Here is a 13,135-nt window from a genome sequence, read left to right as displayed (position 1 = left end):
TTAGGAAGCGGATACATGCCTCACCTTTCTAACGGGTATTTTAGAACAAGAGAGATACTTAGTCCACTCACTGATATAAATCACATCAGTAATTTATTGTTATCAATAGGATGCCATCCATGTATACGGCACTTTATAAAGAATGGAAGGACAGATCCTTGCCAGAGGACGTACAATCTAGATATCAACACAGCACAAGGGAGATAACAGACGAAGAGAAGGAAAACAAGAAGGGCTTAAAAAAAAAAAAGGAAGAATATGTGATTGTTTAAGTTACATGTACTTAAGCATAGTTACAGTAGGGAATGATGACTTGGGTGTTGTGCCAAAGGCTTCATGGAAAAGGTTTGTTTTAAGAAGGGATTTCAAGAAAGTAAGAGAGGAAGCACTGTACAAGTTTTCTGCAAGGCAGTTCCAAGCATAAAAGGCAGCAAGGGAGAAAGGATAGAGTCATTTGAGGGAGCAGGAGACTTTCAGGCAATTGAGGGCAATAGAGCTGGAGAAGGGAAGGGCTGGAGTATAAAGGGATATGAGAGCAGAGGGGTAGGCAATGCCATGGAAGGCTTTGAAGGTAAGCACAAGGAGATTGTGCTAGTTCTAGGAGAGGGCAGAAAGTCAGTGAGGAGATTCAAGGAAAGACCTGATGTCTCGGTGCAAAAAGAGAGATGAATTATTTTGTAAGCAGAGTGCTGGATAGACGTTAGAAGACAAGACAAGGTGGGCCAAAGGGAGCCCAGAGATGAGAAAGTTGTAGTAGACAGGACAAGAGATGACCAAGGTGTGAACTAGAGCTTTTGCCAAGGGGGCAGAGAAGGAGGACTGTATTCTTGCAATACTGTAAAGGGAGAGTCAACATGATTTGGTGACAAACTGGATACAGGGAACATAGAAATAAGATTCAAAGCTTTGAAGCCTGCTCAAACAGAAGCCAAAAGCTTTGTGCCTTTGTGCACAAAGTTTTGTGCATATGACAGTGTCAAGGGATACAGTAAGTAGAAGGTATCAGGAGAGTGAGCATAGGAGAAAAGATGACCAGTTTCATCCAGGACATATTGAGCTTGAGATGATGAGGGAAGTGCCCAAGGTAATATGTCATATTGGCAGTTGAAAATGGGGGACTGGAAGGAGGGGAGAGAGGATTGGGGTACAAGAGTAGAGCTGAGTATCACCAGTATACAGATGAGACTGAAAGCCATGGGAATGGATGAGGTCACTCAGGGACAGCTTGTAGAAAATAGCAAGAGGTCAAGAAGGAGGAGAAAGAACTTCCCGCTGTGGAAACCTAGTAAGAACAATTAGATAGGTATAGAACCATGTTAACGAATGAATAATGGAGACTTAGGGCATAAAAAGACGAGTGTGTGTATCAAAAGCAGCAAAGAGGTCAAGAAGGATGAGGACAGAATAGATACCTTTTGATTGTGAGGTGAGGAGATCACTGCTTGTTTTTCTGAAGAAGTTTCAGTGGAGAATAGGGAGGAGGTGGAAGCCAGATTGGAGGAAGTCAAAAGTGGCACAAGAGGAGAGAAAGTCAAAGCAATGTGAGTTTGTTCTAGGAGTTTGGAGCCAAAGAGTAGAAGGAAGACTGGGAAGTAGCTCGGGAGGGAGGATGGGTCAAGGAATGAGTTGTTGTTTTTAGAAAAGGGGAGACAATGGCATTTTTGAATGAATTAAGGAAGCAGTCAGAGGAGAGTGACAGATTGATGATGTGGTGGGAAGGAGGGATACTGGCAGAGGAGATGGCAACCTGGAGTCAAAAGAGGATAGGGTCAAGGGGAACAAGGAGTTGATGAGGACAACAGGGTATTCAACTCATCCAACAAGAGACAGTGTGAGGAAAACAAAATAATTGGGGGATGTAAAGGAGGAGAAAGAGCAGGAACAGGGAGAAGGACAGAAGAAGAGAGTTCAGAATGGATTGTTTCAATTTTGGCATTGAAGGAGGAGGCAAAGTCAGAGCAATCCTACGCATTTTTACTTAGAAGTATACCCTACTATGTTCAGTGAAACTTACTCCCAGGAAAGAACTTCGGGATAGGACTTCAGTCAAAGTTTTTGTGTTTTAATGTTTCTTTATCTGAAGTACTCAACAAACAGTACATTTGGGGTGACTTACATCTTGGCTAACAGAAACAAACACACTACCTAAGGGGGAACAATGTTAAAGAAGGAAATGGAGAACTAACATATTCACTTTCCTGGAGAACACATTTAGGTTGGCAGGTTGTAGCTATATTTGGTTAGCATATCAGTTCTCTCTAATTATGGTCTTTGAGGCAAAGTGTGCCATAAATCATTAATTACCAACAGACTCAATTATTCTTTTTTCATATGTCATTAATGTGAGAGAGCTCCAGGCAAAAACTCCTAACACAATCCTGAGAGCACTGATTCAGACGTACTCTGTGAGAAAGAGATCCCGTTCTGCTGGTGGTTTTGGAGAAACCCCACCATATTGCATCAGGATGCTGCAGAAAAGAGTGGATCTGCTAGGAGTGGGAAGACAGTAGCCACAATCTGAATAATGAAGGGTTTGCATAACAAACCAAATTGCTCTAGCACAAGGCAGCTGCATACTTGTGCTAAAAATGGAGAGTTGTAAAATTGTGCTCTTGCGCCCCAGTGCTCTTGTGCAAACGTTCCTTTTAAAACAGCTGCATGCCACAGGTTGCACAACTGGTGCGCAACTGCAAGCGTGCCTGCAGTAGCACAACACTAGTCAGGACTGCAAACTCCAGACTTGGCAGAACTCACCTGTGTAACGTCCTTGCGCAAGTGCACTAACAGGATGTCAGCCACTGTCTCCATTTCTACATTTTATAAATTTTCAGAGATTTTATATTAACCTATGTGGTTTAACAAACACCTAAATGGTATCTGTAATGTTTATGTCCAACATTACGGGAGTTTTCCTTGTCAACATCTGGTCCGCAAATAAACCAGATTATGAACAGGAATGTCTCGATTCTCCCTGAAATTTTGATCCAAATGTTGCAAGCTTTTCCCCACTGTTAATTCTCAAAGTTTCAACGTTGTGTCCAAGGCACTGAAAAGAAGACTTCATATATCAGAACTTACCATTTCCCCAAAGAAAAAGAAAAATGCTTTTTTAAAAAAAAAACCAATCAGATTGGGACACCTTCTGATACATGTGCTATATCCTATGTGGCCCATTAAAATGCCCAGCATTTTAATGGCTGCTAGGTATTAAGGACCATGAGATCAAGACAATATCAAGACAATGCATCAAGACAATAGACTAGAACTGTTTTCCTACCTTATCCCTTGCATCATTTAGAAGGTCTTCTAGCTCTGAAAAGCTAAAACTGGCTACAGTGATGAAGTCGCTCATGACAGGGACAAATCTATCACCTGCTTCCCGCATACGTCTCTTCTGATAGTCTAGTTCCTGAAAAAAGAAAAAGGTCAGATGATTGGCAGCTAGCAATGAAGTCTTTGGTGAGATTATTGTACCTGGTGCAGCCATATTGCTAAACTCAAGCAAGCATTTGTTTGGTGGCCTCCCCCAGGACATTAAAAGAGAGAGAGACAGACAGTGAGTTAGTAAGCATTCCTGGGGGCGGGACACAAAATTACACATGGTGATTGGAATCAAGTGGAAATGTATTTCTTATGTTAATTTCCAAGGTAGCCAGGATCCTAGCCTCAGGAGTGCTGTGGAGACCTACCCATCTTCAAAGCCCTTCCCCATAATGTGTTGGGAAGTGTTAAGTTTTTTAAAAAGGGTTCCGGCCCTTTTACACAAGGAGACACAAGGAAAACTATGCAGATCATATTCTACTGGAGAAGGACCATAGCTCAGTAGTAGAACATCTGCTTTACATGCAGAAGGTTCCAGGTTCAATTCCTGGCATATCCTGGTAGGGCTGAGAAAGACACCTGTCTGGAAGCCCTGCAGAAGAGTCGCTAGTCAGTGTAGACATACTGAGCTAAATGAGCCATGGATGGACGTGGCATAAAGCAGCTTCCTCTGTATTACCTACAGTGATGTAGTTGCAAATTCAGAAGTGCAGGCGCTCTCTATGACAGCCCCCATGGCCATGCACAGCCCAACAGCCAGAGAAGCTGAGAAGTACCAGTGCACAGTCCCTGCACATCCCCCCTCCACTACACCCCTGATTACCCAATTGCTAAGCATCCAGAAGCCCAGGGCCCATTTCTGTGGGAGAGGTTGGGGAGGCCCAGCTGTTTCTTAGAGGTTCCAGGCCCCTTTCCAGAATGTTCAGCTTTATGATTAACAAGTACTCGGGCAATTACTTTTAATGCTATTTCTCTCTCTCTCTCTCTCTCTCTCTCTTAATAACAAGACCATATGGGGAGAAAAAACATTTTGGGTTCACCCATCAGAATGCTGAAGTAATGCTTGTCATAAGTGTCAGGGGTTGCTCTTTTAAACCCTAGCTACCAAAATCACTCTAATCTGATTGGAATATTGAGCAGAAATATTTGCTGATGTGATAGTCAGTACAACATGAAGTGCCAAATAGATCTCCTTGCATGTCTTATTGTCTTATGTCTCCTTGCATTGCTCTATTCTACAATCCTTGTCTTCTTGGTTCCATGTAATATTCTAATTTTCTGGGATTGTGGATTTGGGGTTCTCATGAGCTGTACGCCATGATCATCACAATTATAACAAATTAAGGCTTGACTGATCTCGCTTTGCATGTAATGCGTCTGTCTCACATATCAGTTTCACCTTTTAATTTGCATTACTGAAATTAATGGACTTTTGCACGATAATCTAATTTTCCGAGTTTCACCTGTATATGGCAACTTCCTATGTCCTATCTCCCTATCAGGTTTCCACTTCTTCAGTATGACCACAGATAAAGTGTGTGTGTACATATACAGAAAGCAAAGAACTGGAGGTTCAGGAGGGCCTGGGAACAGAGGGAAGCAAAGAGATATACCAGATGACCAGGATATGAAGACACTGCAAATCTAGTCCTACCATGAGACAAAATGACATGGAAGAATGTAGACATTACTAAGAAGTACTAGTCTCTTTGCCCTTCCTCTTGTTAAACAAAACAGTCTCAAAAATTACCTTGACTTGGCAAGAGCTAAAGGTGGCCCACACGGGTTAATTCCAAGTTATCTTTCCAGAATGTCAGAAGTATAAAATACTCGTGCATTCAAAGTCTGAAATACATTACTTCCACTTTTATTTCAGATGACAAAAATAAAAGACTCTGTGATGCTAATGCGATCAAGAGGACTTGAATATTTCTTTCTTAAAAAGCTATAAGTGCTTTGAATGACCTCAGGAGGTCAGTGAAGGACAATATTAAGTGTTCCTTACCATCTATTTCCTTTCAATACTGTTTCTTCCATAGCGATATTAGTCGATATTGCTATACTAGTATATTACTATATTAGTATTTGTATTTTAGCACCAAATATGCTGCTGCGTTCATTCAACTGGCACATACATAAATTGATTTTCCCCAAGCAAAGGAAAATAATCATTAATTAGGCTGTGGACAATTTCTCCACATATTTTGAGACTGTAATTACTACAACAATTTTTTAGTTAGCAGCTATCACTATGCTACCAATATATACATACATACATACATACATACATACATACATACATACATACATACATACATACATTTTCTCAAAAAGTGGTCCAGGTTACCTGTAAAATGGACCCATTTGATGGGGGGGAGAGAATATTGCATATCTAGGACACTGGATCTCACAGATTCACTACTGTGGACTAAATTTTGAACACTTTATAGTTTGAGATTTCTTTGCACCAGAAAAACCTGGACTCAAATCCCTGCTTGCCATGAAACTCACTGGGTGACCTTGGGACAGTCACACACACTCAGCCTAAACTTTCTCGCAGGGCTGTTGTGAGAGGAAAAAAATGGGGGAAATCAAACATATGCCACCCTGAATCCCTTGAGGAAAGGATGGGATATATTATTTCTTGTTTACACAGTCAGACAGGTGTTATTTGGTTTGTTTTATCCAGACATCGAGTCCTTTCCAAGGACCTGAGATAGCAGAATTTTATTATCAATATTGTTGTTATTATTATAGATATCGTCACAAAATATAGGCTGTTCCCAGTAAAGTTGTTTTTTGTAATTGGCTGATGGCAATTTCTGTGGCCCCTATGGTTTTGAGATGCTCTTCAAGTTGTTTTGGAATTGCACCTAGGGCGCCAATTACTACTGGGATTATTTTGGTCTTCTTCTGCCACAGCCTTACAATTTTGATTTTTAGATCTTTGTATTTTTTTTAGATCTTTATATTTTTTGTAGATCTTTATATGGGATATTAATTATTATTATTATTATTATTATTATTATTATTAATAATAATAATAATTCAATTTCTATACTGCCCTTCCAAAAATGACTCAGGGCGGTTTACACAGAGAAATAACAAATATATAAGATGGATAAGATAAATAAGATATACATTAAGAGAAATAAATGAACAGTAGAAATGTTTGGAAAGATTAATGGCCTGTATGTATTTAATGCTGGGAGAACCCCTCACAACTCTTTTTGTCAATGTGCAGGGTTGAAGACCGAGAAAAAACTTCAGGAGCAACTCTATACTTATGGGCAGAGAGATGGGTTATATTAGGTTTTGCAGGGGAGAGTTCAGTAAAATGAGGGGAGGAACTCCTCAAATGCAAATCTACCCCCCATCCCCCATGAATGTGAACTTATCCTTGTTCTCTCCCTTCTATTTTTCTCTTCCACTTCCTTCCTTTCTAAATGTTGGTTGTAAAGTGTTCTGGGCACAGGGAGTTGTCTTTTTCTTCTTTCTAAAAGGTTCCATGTTTGATGTGTGTGTGTGCGTGCGCGCACACACACACACACACTCTACACTAATGGTTTAGCATACATTTCCAATTATTTTTCACCAAATATACCATCTTGTCTCAGAACTGTTTGGGACTTCCTTTCTTTCTTTAACCAAGAGGAAAATTAAAATGCTATTATACGTTGGAAAATTAGTTCCAAAATCTCTTTCAGTTCTGGTTCAAGATCTAAAAATAAAAATTAAAAAAATTGGCCTGGCCATAGGTGGTACAAATGCTGTTGGCAAAAAGGCAGACACTCTGGCAGAAAAGCTCCCAAGGAGCAAAGAACATGTACAACTTTGCATCATGATATACTTTGCGCTGGCGGCTTCACTCTGTGAAGTTTCTGAAAGCTGAACTTGCGTCTCATTTTTAAACGGTGCTGCCAGCCCTGGGAAGTGAAGGATTACAAAGTGCCTGTGTGAGCAGCTGACTGGGAACCTATTTTTAGTCTTGTGTTTGTAATAAGGGGCCTTGAAGAACCCTCTGAACTGTCAGAGCCAGGACTGTGGCAAGAACACACTGGAACACAGTCAAGAGTTGCACCTTCTTTTTTTTCTGCCGTTCCTTTCTGACAATGATCTTCCATTGTTGCTATAGAGCTGCATTTTTACAAGCCAAAAAGGGGGGGGGGGAACGTGAAATGAATGAGCAAGACTGGGAGGTGTTGGCTGCCAAGGCTCTTTTAAAAATGCATGCAAGGGTTGGTGGAAGGGAGGGGAACTGGTGTGTATGAATGGGGAAAAGATCTTGCCCAAGAAGAGGGAGGAGTAGGTACTGCAAGGACACTGGGCAAACAACCCAGAAGCTGAAGGCAAACCAAATCAATGGTTTATCGCTCAACAGCTGCAACAATCTTCCCATTTCTCTGTTGCATGGAACGGACAACCCAGAGGAGCTGAGGCACACAGAACTCTCTCACTGTGTGAAAAACCTGCCTGCCTGTCATGAAGAGTGAAAAGAGAGGATACCTTTTCATGGATAAATATAGAACTTCAGAGCCTTCATCTCACACAGACTGGCCCTAGCACTGATAGGGTTTACATGAAATTTGTGTTTAAAGATAGATAAGAAAAAAAGCATTTCATGCAGTTTAGGTAGCATTCAGCACCATCTTGCCCTATCCACAGCTAAAACCATTAAACGATGTGCTATCCTCCCATATACCCAAGCATTCTGATGGGCGAACTGGAATTGACAATGTCCTTTAGTGACTGCAAGTACAGGAGTGGTGTTAAAGTACTTTGGTAAAAGAATGGACATTTATATGTTTTATATATTTCTAGCAGTTATTTCCTACCTTTTAGCCCTCAAAGGGCCCCCAAGGTGGCTTAGAAGGATAAAAACATTACAAAAAAATAAATAAATAAAAATACATCAAATCAAGTACAGTAAATAAAAGCAACAGAACAAAAGGAGGACAGGAAGTGGATTCTATTCATCTGGAGTGGATTCTACAGTCTATTCAGAGAATATGCAGAGAGGCTTAGGTTGGGGCATGTGGTGGTCCAGAGCTGTCCCCAGGCTGAGTTCGGTCTCACATACAGTGGGGCGGTGTGGGGTGGGGAGAAACCATCACTACTCCTCGCAATGTCAGAATCCTTGGAGTATATGAAACAAGGCCTAGCACAGCACAGGGATATCTTTGAGCTTTGCAAGTCCTCACTTCATGTGCTCAACTGTGTAAGTGGCAATGTAAGATGGGGTTAGCACAGCCTAGGGAAATGCCACAGCTCTAGAAATACTTTTGACCTGGATCAGTGTTCTAACTTTTTTCATCTGTGTGCGAAATTAGTTTTGTTCCGGGCAGGGAGTGGCAGTATCAAGGCAGGGACTGCACATGTGCATTCGGAATGGGGCCGTCTTTAATCAACCTGAGTGGGATCTAAAATTAACTGAATAGACATCAATAAGCTTATGAGCGCACGCACATGCACACACCTTAGAGGGAACACTGACAGGTTCTGAATGGGCGTAGTCTGCCACATCTTAAAGATTAATATGGAACAAGGTGTGTGATCGCGTGCATACGGCATCAGCTCCCCTGATAAATTATTATATTATTTCAACTGTAAATGTGCTAGAGATCCTACCAGTCATGATGTTGGCCTGATATAAAATATCAATGCTGCCTGCACTACTAAGCATGAAGTGCAAACAGACTGTAAACAACTCCAGAGAGAGGCAGTCAAGATTCCCATGCTGAACAACCAGCATTTATTATTGCTAAAATATGACAGAGCAACTCCAAGAGCAACTTGATGACGATGACTAAAAAGGTCATTTGCATGTCAATGAAGGAGCTCTGGATTTAAAATGCCTTCAATACTGTGAGGCTGTTCACGGAACTGAAAACTGGGTAGGACAAGGGTTTGGGACCTGTATGAGCAGGGGTGGAGGGAGGCCAGTGGCGGCTCAGGTTCTGCCGCCGCTGCAGCCCCCTAGCTGCATCTGACATCAGACACAGGGAGCGTTTAGCCATGCCCCCGCACCTGACATCAGAGGTGGAGGTGTGGTTTAGCTCCAGCCGGCACTGCCTTCACAGTGTGGCTGGAGCGGCTCTCCCTACCTTTACAAGGCAGGGAGAGTTGCTCCTGCTGCGCTGTGGCCCCGTTTTTGAGCTAAATCACGCCCCCAGCATCTGACGTCAGATGGAGGAGGAGTGTTGGGGGCACCAGGCATGACCCCTGAGAGGTGGCGGCCCGGGTTCTTTGAACCCGTCCACTCGATGGCTACGCCCCTGTGCGTGAGCTCCCAATTTTTGGTTGTTTGGAAGCAAACAAGGAGGAGGAGGGAGAAGTGAGTGTGTGGGAGACAGGAGCTGGGAAGGACAGTGCTGTCCTACCCAGCTTTCAAACCCTGTATCTGAACAAGGTAGGGGGGAAAGGTGTCCTATGCAGCTTTTCCTCCTACCTTGAATCCACACAGTCCTCCTCCTAGCTAGTTGCTTGCTCCCACACAATCAAAAATTGAGAGTGCACACAGCTCCCAAACCTGGATAGGATACTTGTCCTACCCAGTTTTCAGTTGTGTGAATAACCTCTGGGATTTGATTCAACTGACAGTGGTCTTAATCCAGCAAGGGAACAAAAATGGAATGTTTTAAAATCCCAGAATCCATCAAGTAAACCAAGCCTACGTGTGCCATGTTATACGCATGTGGGCCCCACTGAATATGTCCTCATAAGAATGTCTGGTGGCACTGGAGGTGGAGCTGGTTTGCCAGGTGAGTGGGAAATACCACTTTTGTTCCCACTCCTGCACCACACCATGCATAGAGAAGTGATTGGGTCAAATATTTATTCATTTATTTATTTACACAGTGAGACAGGTGTTATTGACTGGTTTGTTTTATCCAGACATTGAGTCCTTTCCAAGGACCTGGGATGGCTGGATTTTATTGTAAATGTTGTTGCTGTTGTTATAGATATCGTTGCAGAATATAGGCTGTTCCCAGTAAAGTTGCTTTTTGTAACTGGCTGATGGTGATTTCTGTGGCCCCTATGGTGTTGAGGTGCTCTTCAAGGTCTTTTGAAACTGCACCCAGGGCGCCAATTACCACTGGGATTATCTTGGTCTTTTTCTGCCACAGCCTTTCAATTTCAATTTATAGATCTTGGTATTTTGTTGGGGTTTTTTTTCTTCTTTTCTGCTATCCCCTGGTATTGCTATGTCGATTATTTTAACTTGTTTTTCTTTCTTCTCGACTACAGTTATATCTGGTGCATTGTGTGGCAGATGTTTGTCTGTTTGTAGGTGGAAGTCCCATAATATTTTTACATCTTCATTTTCTACAACTTTTTCAGTTTTATGGTTCCCACCAATTTTTGGCTACAGGTAGCTTGTATTTTTTTGCAGATGTTCCAGTGTATCATCCCTGCTACCTTGTCATGCCTTTGTTTGTAGTCAGTCTGTGCGATCTTTTTACAACAGCTGATTAGGTGGTCCACGGTTTCATCTGCTTCTTTACAAAGGCGGCACTTGCTGTTTGTGGTTGATTTTTCTACTTTTGCTCTTATTGCATTTGTTCTTAGTGCCTGTTCTTGTGCAGCCAATATTAAACCCTCTTTTTCTTTCTTCAAGTTGCCATTCTTAAGCCATTGCCAGGTCTTGGTGATGTCTGATTTTCCACTTATATTGTGCAAATATTGACCATGCAGTGGCTTATTTTTCCATTTTTCTGCTTGGTTCTTGACTTGTTCTTTCTTGTAGGCCCACTTTGTTTCATTGGTGTTTAATAGTTTCACGTTATTGACCATTTGAAGTACATCTTCTTCACTCTCCTTGATATATTCTTCAAGACCTCTTTTCTCCTCCTCTACTGTTTGATGGACTTGCAGCATTCCTCTTCCACCTGAACCGCGAGGGAGGTATAGCCTATCGACATCACTGCGGGGTGCATAGCATGATTGATGGTCATTATTTTCCTGGTCTTACGATCTAGCGTCTCTAGCTCTGCCTGGGTCCAGTCTATTATTCCTGTAGTATATCTGATAACAGGTATAGTCCAGGTGTTTATGGCTTGTATGATGTGTGCAATGTTATCAGCCTGGAGAATGCCCAAATATTTGTAATGTTCTTTCTCTTCCAGGTTTTTGATCTTGCTTCCATTGGGCAGTTCTATTCCTTCTGTTTTTCTTATTTTTCCTCTGTTCATTATTAATGCAGCACACTTGTCTAGTCCAAACTCCATTGCTATATCCCTACTGAATATACGGACAGTGTTTAGCAGTGATTCCATTTCTGACTGGGACTTTCCATACAACTTCAGATCGTCCATGTACAGCAGATGGTTGATTTGACTGGATGTTTTAGATGTTTGGTATCCGAGGCCTGTTTTGTTTAGTATTTGTGAAAGTGGGGTCATGGCGATTACAAACAACAGAGGGGATAGTGAGTCCCCTTGGAAAATGCCTCTTCTAATGCTAAACTGTACAAGTGTCTCGCCATTGATTAACTGTGTACTCCACATGCTCATTGCTTTAAAAAAATAAATATTTGAATGTTTTTGCTGACACCAGTTGTTTCTAAACATTTTAGTCTCCATGTGTGAGGCAATGAATCGAACGCTTTCTTGTAGTCAATCCATACAACATGGAATAATAATAATAATAATAATAATAATAATAATAATAATAATAATAATAATACTGGCTGTGCAAGAACAGGCACTAGGAACAAATGCAATAAGAGCAAAAGTCGAAAAATCAACAACAAACAGCAAGTGCCGCTTTTGTAAAGAAGCAGATGAAACCGTGGACCTCCTAATCAGCTGTTGTAAGAAGATCGCACAGACTGACTACAAACAAAGGCATGACAAGGTAGCAGGGATGATACACTGGAACATCTGCAAAAAATACAAGCTACATGTAGCCAAGAATTGTTGGGACCATAAAATGGAAAAAGTTGAAGAAAATGAAGATGTAAAAATATTATGGGACTTCCGACTACAAACAGACAAACATCTGCCACACAATACACCAGATATAACTGTAGATGAGAAGAAAGAAAAACAAGTCAAAATAATCGACATAGCAATACCAGGGGATAGCAGAATAGAAGAAAAAGAAATAGAAAAAAATCACCAAATACAAAGATCTACAAATTGAAATTGAAAGGCTGTGGCAGAAAAAGACCAAAATAATCCCAGTGGTAATTGGCGCCCTGGGTGCAGTCCCAAAAGACCTTGAAGAGCACCTCAACACCATAGGGGCCACAGAAATCACCATCAGCCAATTACAAAAAGCAGCTTTACTGGGAACAGCCTATATTTTGCGACGATATCTATAATAACCAACAGTATTGATGATAAAATTCAGCCATCCCAGGTCCTTGGGAAGGACTCGATGTCTGGATAAAACAAACCAGTCAATAACACCTGTCTGACTGTGTAAACAAGAAATAATAAGTAGTAGTAATAGTAGTATATTATATACTGCTTTTAAGTTCTCACAGTGGTTTTCAAAGCAAAAAGAATGAGAACACTGTTCCCTGTCCCAAAAGGGTTCACAATCTAAAACAAACACAAAGACGACACAAACAGCCACTGGAGAAATGCTTTTTCTCCATGCTGTGCTGAACAGGGACTATCGTTTTCCCCCACCCCACCCCCCGGCACCAGCCTGGCACTAAATATAAGACAGCCTCCACTTTAGAAGGTGACGTTTTGCCCAATTATCCTAGTTTTCTCAATGCCAAGCTAAGACCTCTTTTCCCCATGCTTTCAGTGATAGAATTTGGACTCAGTTGCTACTGTTTATATTCTGCTGCTTATTATTT

The 13,135-nt window shown here is 41.5% G+C and overlaps 1 protein-coding gene across 6 annotated transcripts in view; it reads right to left on the bottom strand.

Moving 5' to 3' along the window:
- DAAM2 (dishevelled associated activator of morphogenesis 2) overlaps window positions 1–13,135 on the bottom strand; it is a 325,498-nt gene that overhangs the window by 23,249 nt on the left and 289,114 nt on the right. For all 6 annotated transcript variants that reach the window (XM_053305346.1, XM_053305390.1, XM_053305362.1 and 3 more), the window contains one exon: window positions 3,278–3,409. In XM_053305346.1, the coding sequence (XP_053161321.1) occupies window positions 3,278–3,409 (132 nt within the window). The remainder of the gene's footprint in view (window positions 1–3,277; window positions 3,410–13,135) is intronic.

This window comes from Hemicordylus capensis, chromosome 1, assembly GCF_027244095.1.
Source record: "Hemicordylus capensis ecotype Gifberg chromosome 1, rHemCap1.1.pri, whole genome shotgun sequence".
NCBI classification, from domain to species: domain Eukaryota; kingdom Metazoa; phylum Chordata; class Lepidosauria; order Squamata; family Cordylidae; genus Hemicordylus; species Hemicordylus capensis.
The sequence above is the reverse complement of the archived record's forward strand: the minus strand, read 5'-3'. Positions and strand labels throughout refer to the sequence as shown.